This window comes from Eleutherodactylus coqui, chromosome 7 (genome assembly GCF_035609145.1).
Source record: "Eleutherodactylus coqui strain aEleCoq1 chromosome 7, aEleCoq1.hap1, whole genome shotgun sequence".
Classification (NCBI taxonomy): domain Eukaryota; kingdom Metazoa; phylum Chordata; class Amphibia; order Anura; family Eleutherodactylidae; genus Eleutherodactylus; species Eleutherodactylus coqui.
This window is the reverse complement of record NC_089843.1, coordinates 118843695-118863777: the sequence shown is the minus strand read 5'-3', so window position 1 is coordinate 118863777 and position 20083 is coordinate 118843695. Positions and strand designations below refer to the sequence as shown.

General features: G+C 46.5%; 1 protein-coding gene across 3 annotated transcripts in view; it reads left to right on the top strand.

The window, feature by feature from the left end:
- FNIP2 (folliculin interacting protein 2) overlaps window positions 1-20083 on the top strand; it is a 74633-nt gene that overhangs the window by 13641 nt on the left and 40909 nt on the right. For 2 of the 3 annotated variants that reach the window (XM_066573583.1, XM_066573582.1), the window contains exons 1-2: window positions 11217-11569; window positions 16861-16987. In XM_066573583.1, the coding sequence (XP_066429680.1) occupies window positions 11388-11569; window positions 16861-16987 (309 nt within the window). In that variant the 5' untranslated portion in view covers window positions 11217-11387. Of the gene's footprint in view, window positions 1-11216; window positions 11570-16860; window positions 16988-20083 lie in introns of those variants that run through there. The other variant, XM_066573584.1, reaches the window with a different exon arrangement.

Sequence of the window (20083 nt, the reverse complement as noted above, 5' to 3'; positions counted from 1 at the left end):
GACCTAATATTTGGGGACCAGGAGGTGGGGGAGAGGCCCAGTACTTCTGGAAGCGAGGCCACAAGAATTGTACCAGGGCAGCATTTTCTCAGTGAAATTCCCTCCACTGCGACGAAGGGAAGGCCCCAAAAGAGGTGCAGAGTGTGCTACAAACAGGGGATAAGAAAAGACACCAGATACCAGTGTGAAACGTGCCCCACACAACCCGGCCTCTGTATAAATGAGTGTTTTAAGATCTACCACACGTCCCTGAAATTTTAATTTTTTTATTGCCCTGACGTTTTACCCTGATGTACTTCGCACAGCTTGTACATAAAGCCACATGCTAAGTCCTTCCCTTCTGAGCCCTGCACCCTAAAAACAGTTTAGATTCACATATGGGGCATTTCCCTGTTGGGTAACATCATGGATTACGTTTTCTCCTTCTGCCCCTGGTAAAAAATAAAAATCTGGGCCTAAACTGAGCATTATTGGAAAAATGTGAATTTTTCGTTCTCAAATTGTTAAAAAAAATTCCTCAAATACCTGTGGGTTCAAACCGCTCACTACACCCCTTAAAAAATTCCCTGAGGGGTGTAGTTTCCAAAATGGGGTCAGTTGTTGGGGGTCTCAAATGCACTGGTACCTCAGGGGCACTGCAAACACTACATGGGGTCTGAAAATTATTCCAGCAAAATCTGCATTCAAAAAAAGCGCTCCTTTCTTTCTGAGCCCTGCCATGTGCCCAAATAACAGTTTACATCCACATATGGGGCATTTCCGTGCTCGAGAGTAATTGGGTAATGCATTATGGACTATGTTTTCTCCTTCTGCCCCTGGTGAAAAATGAAAATCTGGGCCTAAAGCTGAACATTATGTGAAAAATCTGAATTTTTCGTTCTCAACTCAAATTGTTAAAAAAAATTCCTCAAATACCTGTGGGTTCAAACCGCTCACTACACCCCTTAAAAAATTCCCTGAGGGGTGTAGTTTCCAAAATGGGGTCAGTTGTTGGGGGTTTCAAATGCACTGGTACCTCAGGGGCACTGTAAACACTACATGGGGTCTAAAAATTATTCCAGCAAAATCTGCATTCAAAAAGCGAAGAAGCGCTCCTATCCTTCTGAGTCCTGCCATGTGCCCATACAACAGGCTACGTCCACATATGGGGCATTTCCGTGTTCGAGAGCAACTGGGTAACGCATCATGGGGTACGTTTTTCCTTCTGCCACTGGTGAAAAATGAAAATCTGGGCCTAAAGCTAAACATTATGTGAAAAATTGGATTTTTTCGTATTGAACTCAAACTGTTAAAAAAAATTCCTCAAACATCTGTGGGTTCAAACCGCTCACTACACCCCTTAATAAATTCCCTGAGGGGTGTAGTTTCCAAAATGGGGTCAGTTATTGGGGGTTTCAAATGTACTGCTACCTCAGGGGCACTGCAAACACTACATGGGGTCTGAAAATTATTCCTGCCAAATCTGCATTCAAAAAGACAAGAAGCGCTCCTTTCCTTCTGAGACCTACCATGTGCCCATACAACAGGCTACGTCCACATATGGGGCATTTCTAAAAACTGCGGAATCTGGGTCATACATTCCAAGTTTTGTTTCTTTGCTAACTCCTACTGTTTTATATTAAAAAAAAGGTTTTATATTGAAAATCAGTAGAAAAAAGGAACTGTTCTAATTTTTGATGCACTTTCCTTTAATTCCTGTAAAACATCTAAAGGGTTAATAAACTTTCTAAATGCCATTTTGAATACTTTGAAGGGTGCTGATTTTAAAATGGGGCAATTCATGGGGGATTCTGATATACAGGCTCGGCAAAACTATGTCTGAACTGCATTGGTCCTTAAAAAATTTAGATTTTGAAATTTGCTAGTAAATGTGAAAAATTACTGCTAAATTTATATACTTTGTGGAGTCTGCAAAAAGTAAAATAACACTTAAAAAATGATTGCTGTGTAAAGTAGGCCTATGGGAAATGTTAATTAATAACTATGTTGTGGTGTTTGACTTTCTATCTTACAAAGAAAACAATTCAAAGTTTGAAAATTGTGAATTTTTCCAAATTTTCAGTAAATTTGGATTTTTTTTCCAAATAAGGACAAAATTTATTGATGAAATTTTTACACTAACATAAAGTACAATATGTCACGAAAAAACAATCTCAGAATCACCTTGATAAGTAAAAGCATTCAAAAGTTATTAGCACAGAAAGTGACAGATGTCAGATTTGAAAAATAAGGCTTGGTCCTTAAGCTCAAAATAGGCCATGTCATTAAGGGGTTAAAGGTAGGAACACCCTTCACACTGGCGGTAAAATCGAGCAATGCGAGCAAAAACGCAGAATTCTGACACCCATGCTTTTCAATGGTTTCATTCACATCTGCGATGTTGCGAGACTTGAATATCGCAGCATGCCCTATCTTTCTGCATTGTGCTTCCTTTCTATTGCCCGTGTTTCCCTATGGAACCTCTGTTTTATTGCAGCACACGAACTTGCGTTTTTTTTTTTTTTGTTTTTTTTTTCTTCCATGCGATGCATTTTTAACATTAGAAACTCCTACTGTCGTTTGAGAGGGAAAGTCGCAGGCGGCAGCGCTGCGCAATTTTTCTCAGGAAATCACCTGAACAAAATTGCAATTTTCTGACGATTTTCTCACGGTGATATCGCAATCTCTGGTGTGAACGAGCCCTCAGTTCTGTACCTAGATCCATGGACTAATTGAGGCTGATCCCTTTTTATTTTCATATTATACTTGAAATAAATTTGATTAAATAAAGTTTAAACTCAAATACTGCAGTGCGGGGGGATTAATGGAAAACAGATTACCAATAAGTAATCTTGTTTCCCTCACGCCCATGACCATGCCAGTGAGAGATTAAACTAGATTAATAACTATGACCACCAAGTCATAAAGGCTGCAGTAGGCTATTAGACAATCGGCAGAGTCATAAGGCTTTAGGCAAAGCTATAAAGGCTATAGGCAGAGTCATAAGGTTTTAGGTTAAGCTATTATGCTATAGGGCGAGCCATAAGTCTACCAGGCAACAGGCAGAGCCATAATATCTATAAAGACTAGTATGCTATAGGCAAGGCTATAAGGTTATAGGTTACGTTATTAAATGCTATAGGCCAGTGGTGGCGAGCCTACGGCACAGGTGCCACAGGCGGCACGCAGACCCCTCCCTGCTGGCACGCGTCGCCGTCGGGCGCTCATCATGTTAGTGAATACCGGCTCCCCTGCCGGTATTCACTCACCGCGCTGCTAGCTGCTCAGATCCCGGCGCACACTGTGATGTCAGAGTGCAGCCGAGATCCTACCCCTCTGCAATAGGCAGAGCCATAATGGCTATTATGCTGTGGGCAAAACCCAATAGTGCACTAACCCATATGAATTTAGCCTTTTTCTGGGTAATTCTGCTTACTGGACTATCTGGAGATCCTCTCAAGCGCTCATTTCTTCCCCCAGCTCCCCTCAGTGATGATGCTAGGCACCACCCAGAGTAGTACACACCTAAATTGTATCTGATGCCAGGCCGGGTGCAACAACACTGGGAGTATACCATCACCACCGAAGGGTTCTCCCACAATAGCAGAAATATCCCATGAGGTAGAGAAAAGGACTTGCCTCCAGAGACAGGGGAGCCCAGCATCTGCTGCAGGAGGCGAGAGGATGATTCCAGAATTATCCAGTGCCTCCTTGTGGAGACCTACAGCGGACAAGTAACCTCTCATGCCATAAAGTTTCAGAGTGAGGCCCTGCTGTCTGCCACCTTTATTAGGCTGGGTTCACACGGGGCGGATTTTCGTCGGAAATCTCGCGGTTTGGCCGCAGCAAAAACCGCGAGATTTCCGCCGGGAGAACCGCCGCGGTTTAAGCCGCGGCGGCTTTGAAGCAGCCTGGCCGCATGCCTTTCCGTTGCGGCCGGCTCTCCCATAGAGGAGAGCGCGGCCGTAACATAAATAAACAAAAAACCGACTGTAAACAAACATGCTGCTTCTTCTGAAACCGCGGCGGCCGCAGCCGCGGTTTCAACCGGATTTACCGCAGCGGATTAGCCGTCCCGTGTGGACGAGGTTTCGGGGAAACCTCGTCCACATGGCTGGCTAATCCCGAGATTAGCGGCCGCGGGCGGTTTTGCCGTGGGCGGATCTGCTGCGGCAGAACCGCGGCAAATCCGCCCTGTGTGACCCCTGCCTTAGAGATCTGAAAGAATCCTTGAAAGGGCAGAGGCGGCCATGTAGCAGCTACCGCAGCATTCTCAAACCTGTCTTAATGGACAGGAAATGGGAACTGAGGGTGTTCCTGCCTTTAAAGAGACCTGGATGGAAGGTGGTCTCTCACTGGTGCTGTCATGGGCATAAGGGAAAGAACATAAAAAGGATAGAGATACATTCACAAAATATCAGAATACATTTTTCACCAGAATTCTCAGGCTGACTGATAATCTTGCCATGTCTTGGGTGCGACTGAATGAGCCCATAGTTAATACATTAGTTCCATATTGGACCCCATAGATGTGTTGGGCATTCCTAGCCCACCATGTCTGCCTCTGGTGCTGCTTCCTGAAATCTCTGCATCTAAAAGCGAGGCAAGGCATCCGCGGTACTGGTGCATTATGTCTCCACCAAAACTAGCGGTGGAGACATGGGTTGGGCTGGATCAGTGACAGGGAATGCCGACGGCACGCCCCCAGATGTGGTTACGGTGCTACCGCTATGTTCTGCTTCGGCCCTTGTGACGCAGATGCTCCTACCCCCAGTCCGAAGCTGTGGTTGCAGCTTTTGTACTGCATCCATCCATGTCTCTAGTATCCATAAGGACAGTGACAAAGGGAAGGCCCCCAGGGAGCCTGGCCGCAGTCCCGTGAGTGGACACATGGCAAGGTGCCGGCCACTGTGACAGCTCCGCCCTGTCTTGCCCCCTCCCATTTCAAACGCCGGAGTGGAGGAGAGTGGCGGAGAGCCGGGGAGGGAAGGGGAGGACTGCTCAGATGGAAGCGTATATTGGCTGGCTGTGAAAACGCCGGATGATATACACTTGTGTAAATAAGCCCTGAACCTGTAAACTCAGGAACAAAAAACCCGTACTGAAAGCCCAAGCTAATTTGTTGGTCTGGATAAACTTCTAGCCCGGAAAGTATTCTTGGAAGCTTCACCTGTGTGTTAGATACAAATTCTTTACCAGAGGGCTGGATGTTAAGCTGAGCGGCGCTTTTTTTTTTTTTTTTTTTAAACGCCACAACATGGTTTGCATTCCACCACAAAAAAAGCATTCATGGCCGTATCTACAATTCTATAACCACTTACATTGGCCCTCGTTAAAGGGGAAAATTACGATAATTTTTAGAAGCTTGTGTTGAAACAACCCAGAAGCACTGACATTCAGACAAAACAGCAGCAAATCTACAAAAGGCTTTTAGCCAATGTATTACAGTTTCACAGGAGCTCTCCTATACTTGTCCTCCTTGTCATCAACCTTTCTATCGGACTTTGTTGCAAACTCTTTTGCCGGCAGCAATCAGGACAGCTATTCCACAAATTTACCTCTCCATTTTTTTTTTTAATCTGTTGAAACTTCGCTGGAGATGAAAACCAAGAGGGGACCGCTCACAAGTCAGTCAGGTGTGTAATAAAAGGCAAAATGTGATCGTTCCCAGGAGGAGAAACCAAGTAATCTTGTTAGCCATTAACCCCTTGAGTGGCACGCCCGGAAAATTTCCGGGGACGAGCTCCACTGCTCATAGTGACATAGCCCGGAAGATTTCCGGGCTATGTATCACTATGGGAGCTGCAGAGCACAATGCCACAAGCTGTGACAGTGTGCTCTGCCTGCACAGACCCACAGAGAACAAAGCAAGGGCTTTGAAAAACCAGCAGAAGATATTGCCGACATGTCGGCAATGTCCTGCTTTGTTTACAAGTTGCCATAGAGACCATCGCCTTGTCAGAAGCAAGCCGACTGTCTCTGTGGCAGGGAGAGCTGGTTGTTAGCTGTCAGAGGACAGCTAGGTACCTGCTCTTACAGCAGAGATCAGAGAAAACCTCCGATCTCTGCTGTTAACCCTTTACATGCTGCAGTCTATGTGACTGCAGCATGTAAAGGGTTGTCACTGCAGCATGTAAAGGGCTGTCACCATCGGACCCCCGGAATGTGATCAGGGGTCCTGATGGGTCCCTGTGGAAGTCCCCTAAAGGGACAAAAAAAAAATAAAATTTTTTTTAAATTTAAAAAAAAAAAAAAGTTAAAAAATTATTAAAAAAATAAAAAAAACACTTGTCTCCCTTTTACTTTGTAAAAAATCAAAAATACAATCACACATGTGGTATCCGTGTGCGTCGTAATGACCCAGAGAAGGAAGTTAATACATTATTTAACCCCTTAATGACATGGCCCCTTTTTTTCTTTTTTCCCCATTTCTTTTTTTCCTCCCCCCTGTTCAAAAAATCACAACTTGTCCCGCAAAAAACAAGCCCTCACATGGCCATGTCAATGGAAAAATGAAAAAGTTATGGCTCTTGAGACGCAACTGCAAAACTAGTTGAAATTTAATTATTAGACCATTTTAAAAAACCTGCCCTGGTGGGCACGACAGGGTGGTAGGAAACCTGCCACTCAAGGGGTTAAAAGGTATCATATCTACAAGATTACTTGGTTTATCTTGCTGGGAACAATCGCACATTGCTCTACTGGCTAACACCGTACCAAACTTTTTTCATTAGAAAAGAGGCACTAACACCTGCTTCTCTCTCCAAACTGGGTATAACAAATAGGCTCCCAGGCTGGACCCGGACCTAAACTTGACAACCCAGAATCAGGGCTTATACGTTTTCACGGCCGGCTGATATACGCTACCATCTGATGCATTGGATTCCAATGCATCAGATCACACAGGCATATTCCCATGGTGTAAAAGCGCCCGGGCGGCCAATATAGCGCCGGGCACTTTTACGCGGGGCAGCAAAGATAGTCCCGGAACTATCTTTGTGCTTGGAATACATTAGCCGCTGGATAGGCTCCTATGGGAGCCAATGACAGTGGCTGGAGAAGGGAGGTGGGAGGTAGTTTTGCAGTGTGACTGCTAATCTTCCTCCTCCTTCTCTCCTCCCCTCTCGCTGTTTGCAATGGGAGGGGGCGGAGCTTAGCTGCAAACAAGGGGCAGGAAGGAGGTGGGTGCTTAGCTCCACCCCATCTCGCCCACGCCGATTGCAAACAGCTGGAGGGAAGGAGAGGAGGTGAGCCGGGGAGGCAACGGCATTGTGGCCTTGGCGTACATGCGCTGGCCATATGCCGTCTAAACGGGTGCACAAACGTTGGATTTGTGTGCCTGCTCACATGTTTCTATGGCGCCGGCGGGCACACGTAAAAACCGCCTATGCTCGTGGGAAAGGGCCTTCAGATGTACTGGCTGCTAACCTTGCCCCACTGACTTGCAGCAAGCTAGAAAAGGTTAATAAAATATTGTTCAAAGAGGCCTCCTAACTTGCAATACCTTCAGAACGTGAACAGATATACTATGCGTTTCTAGATGTGACCCCCCCCCCCCCCCACCCCTCCACCAGTATTATATATGTGATCAACACTATCTAATGAAATACTTAATGCATTTTTATAAGGAGCTATAGACTTTATTCTATCAAGGTGTTTGAATCCTAGATGAATACAAGAGCAGGATGAAAGAAGAGTTTCGAGTCCAGCACAGCTACGGTACTAGACTTAAGACTAATGCCCACGAACGGATTTTTGCTGCAGCATTCGTGGCCAGACACCCTCCTCAAATTCTGCAGCAATGTCCGTCCATAGATATGCTAGGCTAAAAGATTCTCCCCTGCCTACGAGCTTAAATCAACTGTGATTTTATTTTATTTTTTTTCCCCGCTCGTGGGGGAAAATAGCAGCGCGTTCTATTCTGTACGAAAAAAACAGACTGCTTCCATTGCCATCAATGGAAGCCGTCCGCCCCGCAGCACTTCCGCTGTGAACACTGCAGATGTGTCGTGGAAATCCGCGTCATAGCCCAGTGCCGGTGCGTCATGCACTGCGCCTACGCACCGGCTCGCTGGCCCAGACGCTCACAGCAGATCTGGACAAGGGAGCATCGGGTCTGATTCTGCTGCGAAATATCGTAGTCCAAATCGGACCCAGCCGTGGGCATGAGGCCTTTGGAAGGTAATGTCTGTCCTACTTGCACCAGAAGTAGCCATATAGTGAATGTGAAGCTGAGAGAGATCCTGGCCCTGTGCCCTCTCGTGGCAGTGTTGCCCTTGTAAGCCAGATTTGGGTATTCGGATAACAGAAATTTGCTTTCTATGTGTAAAGGTTTTGGAGGGATTGAGGCAGGATTCAGTCATTACACTGGTAGATAACACTGACACAGACATTAGACTTGATGCCTGGCCAGGAGTTTGACCTCTGGACTCAAAACTGTTGTCACAAGACTAGATCTGCATTGTTTATCATCATTGCCACTGGAGATTCAGACCTGTACATGAAGCAAGGAAGCTGATGAGCCTGTGAAACTAGATCAAGATAAATGGCAGATGTTGGATAGTATTGCTAGACCTCCTGCGTGAGCAGTTTCCAATGTTGGCTCTCACCTAAAAGCACTAAAACTGGACACTGAAGTGACATTCTATTCCTAGAATGACTTTTCACTTTAAGGGGTTGTGTCAAGTTTGCAGGTTATTCGCTATACATAAGTGGATAACTTGCTGACTGGTGGGAGTCTCACTGCTGAGACCCTGCCGATCTCCAGAATGGGACTCCTGTGTCCTGTTCTGCCTGTCATTGCTGGGGTCTCGTCTCCCATATAGTGACGTCAGCAAGAAAGCAGCAGTGCGCGAACATCCGCGGTCAGTGCTCCATTCATTTCAATGGGGCTGATGGAAATACCCAAGCAGCACCTGAAGGTGAATGGAGGGTTAGTGCACTTGCACGACCAGCGCTCTGCTCAGTGTCCTCACTTCTGGGGTGCAGTAACCACAGAGAGAGGGGGACAGGTGCAGGTCAGCAGTAAAGGCCCAACCAAATTGAGTACAATTTTGGTACAACCTTTTTATTACATAATGGGGGGGGGAGGGGGGGAAGGGAGGAGCAGCAGCAATATTGTGCTTTAAACAAAAGACAAACTCCTCTGTAGGTTTTCTTTTCTTTAACTTTTTTTATGCTGGTGCAGGCTAGTGTGTGTCCGTGTCCGTGTGTCCGTCCGTGTGTGTGTCCGTGTGTCCTGTATCTTACATGGCTATGTCACGGCTTTATACGACGGCATCCATACAAGTTAGCTGCTCTGACTGTAAAGCCGAATGCACACAGCCGGGCCCGATTCCGCATGTGGGATCCCGAAGTGATCTGTACCTGTCCACAGTTGTCTCTTCTGTATTGCTGATGTGCCTGCCAGTGCACATACGCAGTACAGAAAATGATGCGGAATCCGTGACCCTTCCGCAATATCATTGCAGAAGGGCTGCGGATCGGATGGCTTCCATTGACATCAATGGAAGCTATTGATTTCCCCTCGTGAACATGGGAAAAGCACTGTATTTTATTTATTTATTTTTTTCTTTTCTTCCTATGTTATGTTTATGGACAGTATTTGCTGTGGAATCCAGGGGCAGACACCCACTCCAGAGTTCGCAATGCAAATACGCCCGTGTGAATTCGTCCAAACTCTGTATGCCTCTTGCCATTCTCCATTGAGTTTCATATGGTACAGAGATTTTCTCCCTTAGGGCCGGCTCACATGAGCGAATGCATAAAATGCTGCGTGTATAATACATCTTACCACTGTGTGAATTTAAACTGAATAATTGGTGAACTCGCGCCCCATAACTGGTCGACAAATGGTATTTCAACGCACGTAGACTATGTCCTTCTTTCAGTGATTGCAAAAGTGAACAAGAATCGCTCTGTATGAAAACGTTTTTTTTTTTTTGTTTTTTTTTTTTGTCCCTCAATAGTAATCCACATGTGACTGCTCTTCCTGCTGGACTGGTATCTTCCCGCTCCTGTTCCCCCGGTGGCGACTGCAGCTGGGACCACTCTCACTGTGGTCCTCGCTCCTCTCCTTGGTGGACTGTGGTGTGGTCAGGTGCTCCTCCTGCGCCACTGAAGCTGGCCCTGCTCTTGCCATGGCTGCATGCCACCACTCTCGGAGTTGGATGGGCAGCAACACAAGTGGCCGCAGAGTGCCGACGCCGCTTCCAGCAGCATGTTTCCCTGCTTCGCGGGAGGGGGGGTTGCTGCAGGACCTGGTCGCCCCTCAGAAGTAGCGTTCGCAGCTTCAGTGCCTGCCGCCCACTGCGTTACCCGTGGCGATAATCCGGCTGCGGGAAACGCAGTGAACGCTTTCCATAGACTACTATGGAAAGCACAGCCCCACTGTCCACGAGCGGAGAATCATAGCGATTCTCCGCTCGCGGGATTTAAATCGCAGCATGCCACGGTTCTCCGCGGGGAGCCTACTTGTCAGATAGGCTCAGTGTGGAGAGCTGTCGGCTCTTCCGGCGGCAGGTCCCGTGGCAGAGATCTGTCGTGGGCTATCGCTACGCCCATGGACAGGAGGCCTAAATGTGACCCCAGGCTTAGTGTCCATTTTACACCAAACTAGAGATTGTTTGAACAAGCGAATGTCAGAGTTCAATTGGGCTGCCTGTTTATATAGGCAGATACATAGTTGGCTCGCTCAAATGAGAAATCATTAATTCGCTGGATAAGTGCATGAGAACGACTGAACGACAAGTGAATGAGCCAACGAGGATTTTTATTCCTGCATAAAATGAACAAAAAGCGACTGATTTGTCATTGGCGTGCGTTTAGACTGAATGATTATTGCTCACATTCACTTGTTTGAATGATGATCATTCCATTCTAAAAGGGCCTTTTACTGTGGTTTTGGTCTCAAGATGGGATGCTGTATTATAACCATGTCTAGTGTGAAGACCCCATGAGTTGTGGTTAGCCACGTCAGAGGTAGTACAGTTTATACCTCTCCCTGCAGATAAGTGTACGGACTTCCAGGATTATAGGAAGAGGACAGGCAGGTCAGAATACATAACCACACAGGGAGCAGCAGAGCTACTTTCTGCTGTCACATGACTACTTCTCACATGACAGTCATTTAGCAGGTTGCCAAATGTTACTACAATCTATTGCAGAGGGTGTGCACCCTACTGAAGCCCTGCCTTCTACCAAACATATGCTGGAGTCTTGTGACTTCCAAATACTATAATGTATGGTCGGTTACTAGAGATCTGGAAGCTGCATGTCCAACCTGTCCGTATGTTATCATTTGTTAAAGGAGTGACCCTGCCCTGGGATTAACATGTGCTGTAGGTGGACGTGTCTCTGAACTAAGGGAATACACTTTGTGGGACTACTTTTGTGAGTGAGCAAAGAGGATGTGTGGGGGCACCCAGAGAACCAGCAGCCATGCCGTGTGCTGTTCAAGCAGACTAAGAAACAAATGGATTGCAAGTTGCCTGCTTGCAGACAGGTGCAAGTATGCTGACAGCAGTACAGCTGAAGGAAAACTCATCAGACAGCCAATTTACAAGCGTTCTGATTATTACTCCCAGCCAAGGTAGGATTGTAGCGTTTTACTAATACAAGAAGTGTGTATAATACCAGGGCAAATGACCAAGAAGTTTGTTTGTTTAATTATTTGACTCTTTATTTTGTTCCATATACAGTAGTTTGCTCTGATTTATGGGGCAAATTGAGCAGCGGATTCCCTTCTTGTCAGCAGGCACAGGCGATCCACTACTCAATGTGCCCATTAATGCGTGTGGAGATTCCTCTCTCTGTGCACACCAGCGGATTTTATTTGCGGCCACTCCGCGCCAAAATAAAATTGCGGCATGCTCTATTTTTAGAGCGGATATGCAGGATGGCTTTCACTGAAGTCAATGGAAGCCTTCCCTCCCGCAGCACTTCTGCAGTGAGCATTGCAAAAATGTCGCGGATCCACGTCATTGCTTAGGTGACAGCACAGCGTCCTCAGTACTGTGCGGGGGTGCCGGCGGCACATCCGCATACAGAAAAAAGACTACTTCTGACAGGTACATGGAGCCGCAAGCAGCGGGCACAGGAGGATTCCGTGCCGGATTTTCCACACTGAATTCGTGCGTGCCCATGTGCATAAGTCCTTACAATAGGAACTTATGGCTGTTCATAAAGCTGCTATCACATTAAGGCTGGGTTCACACGGGACGGATTTCCGATTGAATTCTCGCAGATTGGCCACACTGAAAATCCGTGAGAATTCTCCTAAAAAACCACAGCTGCGGGTTTTGAAGCGGCTTCGCCACCTGCATTTCCGCTGTGGCCATTTCTTCCCATAGAGCGGAGAGAGGCCGCTGCAGGAAAAAAAAAATTACATGCTGCGTCTTTACGGCGCATGGCTGTTTCTGCACGGTTTGGCTGCTGCTTGTGGACAAGATTTTTGCAAAATCTCGCCCAATTTGCTGGCTAATCCCAGAAGCTGCGTGCGGTCAACCCACAAGGAAATTCTGCAGCAAATCCATCCCGTGTTAACCTGGCCTTAGTGTGTTGTTGTTGTTTTTTTTTTCTTTTTCTTTTTGTGTTTTTTTTTTCCTCTCCGTATTTTTTTTGTCCGCCATCGTTGTTTTTGTTTTTCTTAAAGAATGCATTGTTAACACATGCATGTGTTTTGCTGGGATTCTCCACTCTTATTCCTATGAGAAAAAAAGGTAATGTGGACTTAAAATCCACTAGTGTACTTTTTACAAATCTATTAGTGCACATTCTGAGGGTGGTCAGGTAGGACAGGATGTCTAAATGGGTAGTAGTCTTCAGAATGCACAGGGTATACTGCTGATTATCCTGTTTTTTTTTGCTTATTCTTGCTTAAGACCGAATGCACATGGCCGGGTCCGATTCCGTATGCGGGATCAGGCAGCGAAATCAGACCCTGTGCCTGGCCATTGACCCCTGCGTACCTGTCTGCATCTGTATTGCGGATGTGCCGGCTGGCACATGTACAGTACAGATCATGCCGCACTGTGGCTCTGGCAATGACGCGGATTCCGCAGTCTGTCCGACTTCCATTGACTTCAATGGAAGCTGTCCGTGCGGAATCCACTCTGAAATAGAACAAGCTGCAATTTTTTTTACTTTCCCCTCAGAGCGGAAAATCGCGATTGATTTCCACTCGTGGACATGGAAAAGCGATTTTTCTCCATACCCGTATTTGGTTTTTGTCAGGTCGCCGTTTCTTTTCAGCGACATACATAATGTTCCATGGTACACCATTATGTTAAGTAAAAAAAATGCAGATCATGATGTGTCATTGCGCCTGTAAAAATGGAAGCCAAGACAACAGAGTGAACAGAGCCTAAAACTGCACATATACATTCTGTAGCTGTCCGTCTGACAGCTGTTTTGCCTAACTCCACTATACACATACATGGTATAGAGCGCACATGTGCTCTCAGAGGGGAATAAGCTCGGGCAGCGGGCCATCCCCTGTGAAAGCAAAGGATTGTGTATGTTGAAACTCAACACGTCTGATTCTTTCCCCGATATCTACTGTAGGGACAGCCCCATACAAATAAACTTGTTATCAAATCTTGCTGAACTCTATAGACTTCACTGTGTATGGATGCTTTAATAAGCGTGCAATCCCATAGGCGAGATTCACGAAGGAGTTCCGTCCGATAGCGAAGTGCGAAGAGCTTCATGGAGAAATGGGCAAGTTTTTCCTCAGGATACTTGATACAAGAAGCAAACTACTCCTATTCCAGTGGCATTTCGAAGACCATGTCCTCCTAGTTCCATCTTACTCTGTTTGTCCGGTCCCTGCTCCTCCCAAAGTACTTTCACTCCCGAGTCCCTCGCCACACAAGACAGAAGGGCCATATACTAGAGACAATTATCGTTCAAAATTTGATCAAACCAACAAATTTGAGCAATAATCGTGCAGTGTAAATTCAAAAAAATCGCTCACTATTCGTTCGCAAATGCTCCCCGCACAGTGACTCCCAGACGGTGAAGCGCTGAGCGTGAATCCTGCGATCTAGCAGCGAACTCTGCCTGTATAAACGCTCTGCATGAGCGCTAACTACCTTAGCAGTGGCATCAGCATTCGTGCAGTCGTCCCGTGTAAAAGGACCATTAGTCCTTTATGCTAATTATATGAAGCGTTCACATGACTTTCCATCGGGGAGATGACTCATTAAAACTGGATACAGTTAATCTGATGAAGTAGTAATCTGCCATATACTAAAAAGAAAAACTAACTGCTCTACTAAGAGACTAAGGTGTAGAGTTTACGACTATCCCTGCACTGATGGAGGCGTCTATAGACTCTAACTCCTACATGGTTGGCCACAGAAAAATAGGCCGACGCCACACTGTTAGGAAAGCTGCTTAAAAGAAAACCTGTCTTTGTGGCCCATAGCAACCAATCACAGCTCAGCTTTCATTTCTTATACTGCTGGGGTAAAATGAAAGCTGCGCTGTGATTGGTTGCTACGGGCAACAGAGATTTTTTCTTAGTCAGTTTTCATACGAGTGTGGTGCGCACCCTGTAGTACTACTACTGCACTATAGTACTTAAATAAAGGTTGCTATCATCCAAACATTTGCTGTGTGCACAGTATTGCTGGGATCCTCCTCTTGTTCAGGGCAGCTCGGACCTCTACACGTTTAGCCATCTTGGACATGACTGAAGGTTCACGCAGCATGGCGTCCATGTGTGCTGGCTGAACCTCATGGCGCTGCTACAACAATCTCCACCATGGCTCTTCTAGAAGTGGTTACCACTAGATTTTGGTACAAAGCTTTTTCTTTGTAGCTCAATGTGTGCTGCAGGAATCCATGATGGCGGAGGGGGCATGGAGGCCCATAAAACGTTACTGCCACGTGCATGAAGGTGTTTTGCCAATTTTTGGCAAAGAAATGTAAATTACAGCTCTCAGAGTACATTAAGGCCTCATGTCCACGGGCAAAAGAAGAATTAAAATCCGCAGCGGATTTTAACTCTTCTCCTGCACGCGGATCCGCATGCCATAGGGATGCATTGACCACCCGCGGGTAGATAAATACCCGCGGATGGTCAATAAAAGTGATATTTTTTTATTTTTATTTTTAAATGGAGCATGAAAAAATCTGGACCATGCTCCATTTTCGTGCGGGTCTCCCGTGGGGACGGCTCCCGCGGGCTTCTATTGAAGCCTATGGAAGCCGTCCGGATCCGCGGGAGACAAAAATCGGATTTTACTCACCCGCTCCGGTTCTTCCCTTCACCGCGGCGTCATCTTCTCTCCGTCGCGGCCGGATCTTTTTTCTTCGGGCCGGCGCATCCGCCGGGTCGAAGAAAGAAGATCCGGCTGCGACGCAGAGAAGATGACGCCGCGGCAAAAAGAAGATCCGGAGCGGGCAAGAGGTGAGTTTCTTCTTATTTATTCTCATTTTCAGCGCTCATGTCCGCGGGGCAGGAGGGACCCGCTCCGGATTCTCCACGGAGAATCCGGAGCGGGCCTCATTTTCCCCGTGGACATGAGGCCTAAGGCTGGGTTCACAGAGGGCGGAATTAGCGCGGAATTTCCGTGCAGACTTTATGCACGGAAATTCCACTGACCATCTTTAAAAATCTCATCCAAACGCTGCAGAGAAGCCGTTGCGGCCAAGTTGCGATGAAACTGACATGCCACACGGAATTCAAAGCCACGGCATGTCAATTTTATCGCCGTCTCTGCAGCAGCCATCTCCCCTCTCTATGGGAGATGGGCACGGCCGCTTCAAAACCTGCGCCGAACTGTGTGTGTTTTAAAGCTGTATTTCTGCCATGGAAATCTTGCGGTATTTCCATGCGGTCATACCGTGAGGTTTTGCGAATTTACGCCCCGTGTGAATCCAGCCTTAGACATTGATGAGCGTAAAAATAAAAGATGTCCTTCATGACAGACTAGTGTTCCCAGGGGAATGAGAGGGCATTGCTGGCCTGGGCACTGAGAGGAGGTGAATGCCGAGTGTTATTGGTGTGTGATACATTGTAATCAGCGCCCAGACAATGCAGAATAGAAGAGCAGCCGTCAGTCTGCTCAGCAGCTTTTGTCATGTGGGTTGAGGGGGGTCAGCCCATAGTCATCTGATAGTCTTGTGCTTTTGGAATGGACCCCAAATGAAGGTGAGGGCAGTACTCTGTGGAGTGCTGCGGACAACCTACCCGTGTCCTTGTGGAGGTGCATATGAATAGGATGCATTGTGTAGACCGGTATTACTTTTCATTTTTGGCAGATTGTAGTGTTCTTTGTAGCGAGGATGCCTGTCTGTTCTGCTAGTGGATGTAATGCTTTATCCTGATAGCTGGGAATGGTCCTGGCGTTCCATTTCTCATAAGCAGGTTTCAGAGCCTTTCTAAATCCCAGGTATATATGGCTGTAAGTTGCTAGGACTTGGGAAATATTCATAAGGCTTTTAATTCTAACATGTTTATGCACATTTTAATGTAGTACACATTATTTAATCAGGTATTACTAGATGGGTGCTGCATTGTCTGCTAGCCAGGATTATGGGGTAGTATAAAAAACTGATTATGAGAACTTTTTGGAAGGGTTGGGGACATGTATTCATACCTGCCAAACTCTCACAAATCTTCCCTATAGAGGGAGATGGCGTTTAGGACCCAGCTAAGAATCATAGGTCATATTGTATGTTCCTTTACCCTGAGGCGTGTTCGGAAGGTGTACTGACAGGAGAGGGTGTTCCCTCTGGGAAATGTTACATCATTACCTTAGTGTGTTGGCCATGTGCTTCAGTAAATGCACCTATGTTATAGTATGCCTTTTGTGACATGTAAATTCCAGTCTGGCTGACCAAACTTTTATTTCTTTTTTTCTCTCCCTACAGCTGGCCTTGTCCGGAGTTTGATTTGAGCTGCATTCGTCTGATCGTTTACCAGGATTGTGAAAGAAGGGGCAGACAAGTCTTATTTGACTCCAAGGCCATACGTGAAATAAAAGATGAAGATGCACAGGTGAGCCGCCTTTATTTTAATAAAAACATTCAAACATCAAATGCAATAACTTAATATCATTATAATCTGTTGTGAGGCAAAAATTGTTCTGTTCCAGATAAGCAAAGGGCAGTGATGGCAAACCTTTTAGAGACCGAGTGCCCAAACCCACTTATTTATCGCAAAGTGCCAACACCTCAGGGGGCAGGGCTTATCATGATTTTACCCCCCTCGTTCTAAAAAGTAAAGGGCCGCTTCAAAATGGACAGGGTGCAAATTTTGACTGCTTTTTGGATGTGGAAATGCTGGAGAATGTACTCAGCGGAAATTTCTGTCGCAAATTCTGCAGCATTTCTGCATCCAAAATGCAGTCAAAATCTGCATGCTGTATAGTTTGAAACAGCCCTGCCCATTTCTGCCACATGTAAACCAGAGGTAATGGGTGACATCCCCCAGTATAATAATGACATCCCACAGCGACCCCCAGGATAATAGTTTCCCCTCCACCCAAAAGGATTGGAGTTGCTCACTGGTCCTCAACCAGCAGAGTCGGACAGCAGCCATGTGCTTACAGGACCTGTGATGTCACCATCTTGTGATCAGTTGCGGGGCTCTGAGCTCCGCCCCTGATTACATGATGGTGACATCACAGGTGCTAAACCAGCAGAGCCGGACAGCAGCTGTATGGAGCCCTGATGACTAATCACATGAAATCGCTCATTAAGTGCACAGGAATGAAGGACCTGTATTGACGTCACCATCATGTGATCAGGGGCGGAGCTTAGAGGCCCGGTGACTAATCACATGACAGGGGCATCACATGTAACTCAGTCACTTACGGATAGGTGGTCGTTAGTATTTTGATTGGGGAACCGCATCAAAATCGTTTTTTCTTTAAAGGGAATCTGTCATGTGAAAAATCATTTTCAATCTGCTGCCGTAGTGTTTAGCAGTATGTCACAAAAAAGCCTTTTTTCAGTTGTAGAAATTCTTACATACTGGGCGCACTACTTTCAATGTAAGTCATCTGCCTCGAGTCAGAGGCGGCGCCTGCTACTGATTTTTCAGGTATATAGCCCAAAGGGCAAATAATGGGTTGTTGAGTGGTGGAAACCTTATAAACAGTGTTACTAGTGTCAAGTGCTTGAGCTTATTGCTGTAACCGGGGGCGGCTTCAGCTGACATGAAAGAGTCATTCTGCATCTGTCACAAGATGATGTATCTATAATACCCATTTATATGGCTGCTAAGGAGTATGATGCACTGCAATAAATGTAGTTGTGATATGTGCCGCACTCGTAGATCTTCTGGCCAGTCCCTGCACAATAGAAGGCCTAGGTCTTCCTCCCATTTGGCCTTTAACATAAGAGAAGAGCCTTTCAACAAACTTTCTAACAGACAGTAGTAATGCAAAGCTAGAACTCCTCTCGTATCGCCTTCTGTAACTGAGTCTATACAATGCATAAGAGGTGTGAGCCTGCTTTGGATGGAGTATGTATGTCTCAGCTGTAAATGCAGATGGAAATAATTGCCATTGCACGACAGCTGCAGCCCTCCTTCATTGCTGTGAAATGTTAGTTCCTCACGGCTTACAGTCTGCGGTGTGACCTAACACGTAAGTGATTAATGCGGGTGTGTGCATTGTGCTTAAGAGCATCACATGATGGCCTGAACTGCTGCCAAATAGCCGTTCATGCAATGTCTGACTGATCATCTGCTTGTGAGCACAAATGGGTCAGGCCTTTAATATTAATGCCTCTCTGTCACTGACTTTCATCCACAGTGACAAGGTCACGTGGAACGTCGGGTCGCCACCATTAGGAGATAACTGGAGATCTTCTATCATACCCTGTCTATTGCCATTGTAAAAATGTTCAGAAATATACAGTTTTGTGATGAATGCAGCTGATGAGTGTAGTTATCTATTTTGGACTTCTTTTTCAATCAATAGTTTTTTATTGTTTTCTGGTAAAGGTTACAGAAATAGAAAGAAAAATCACGTTTTAAGTATTAGCAGTTTACGTAAATCTTGTGTACATGGCATTCATTTATGCATATGAAAAAGTTAACTGTATTCGTAACCATTAGTAGTATTTTGGACTTCTTCTTAAATGTGTATATCCAGGAATCTGCTCGGGACCAGCACGGTGACAGTCGTAGATTTTCTGGAATGCTTTGTCTAGTAGTTTTCACTTGTGAGTTACCCCATGGGTCACAAGCAGGGATAGGGGGGTAGTTGTCACAGTAGTGTTGCATGCTAATCACTCCTGCTCCTCGGACTGCAGAGATCTCTGACGGACCTGAAGTTAGTTGTCCTGTGTAAAAGGACTCAAGTGTTTAAATGCCCCACAGTTTCCAAGTAATCATTGCTTTTGTGCAGGAACTTGGCTCCGCCCCCGCCCCACCTCCTCTCATTGCAAATAGTGCAGAGGGGCAGAGAGAAAGTGGAGAGGAGGCAGAGAGGGGGCGGGAGCTCAGTGCACTGCTCCCGGCTCTTCCAGCCTCCTTCCCCTGCAGAGAAGGACGCCATATATCGGCCGGCGTGAATACCCGGCCGGTATACAGTCGTCTGAATAAGCCCTAAGGAATGCATATAGATGCATCCTCTCACCATGCAGGTAGCAGATTACCAAATGATGGAGCCAATTGCACCTGTGAGGGATACCGGCTGTCTCATGGGTGTCCCTCACAGGTACAGTTCGCTCCCTCATTTGGTAGTCTGCTACCTGCATGGTGAGAGGATGCATTTATATGCATTCCTTAGGGTGCATTCAGACGACTGTATATCGGCTGGGTTTTCACGCCCAGCTGATATACGGTGTGTCTCTCTGCAGGGGGAGGAGGCTGGAAGAGGCTCCTGCCCCCTCTCTGCCTCCTCTCCGCCCCTCTGCATTATTTGCAATGAGGAGAGGTGGGGCGGGGCTAATTCGCGGCACTTAGCCCCGCCCCTGTCCTGCCTCTCCCCATTGCAAATAGTGCAGAGGAGACAGAGAGGGGGTGGGAGCTCAGTTCCTGCTCCTGGCTCTTCCATCCTCCCCCACCCCTCACCCTCACCCCCCCACCTGCACACGAGGACGACGTATATTGGCTCAGCGTGAAAACCGAGCCGATATACGT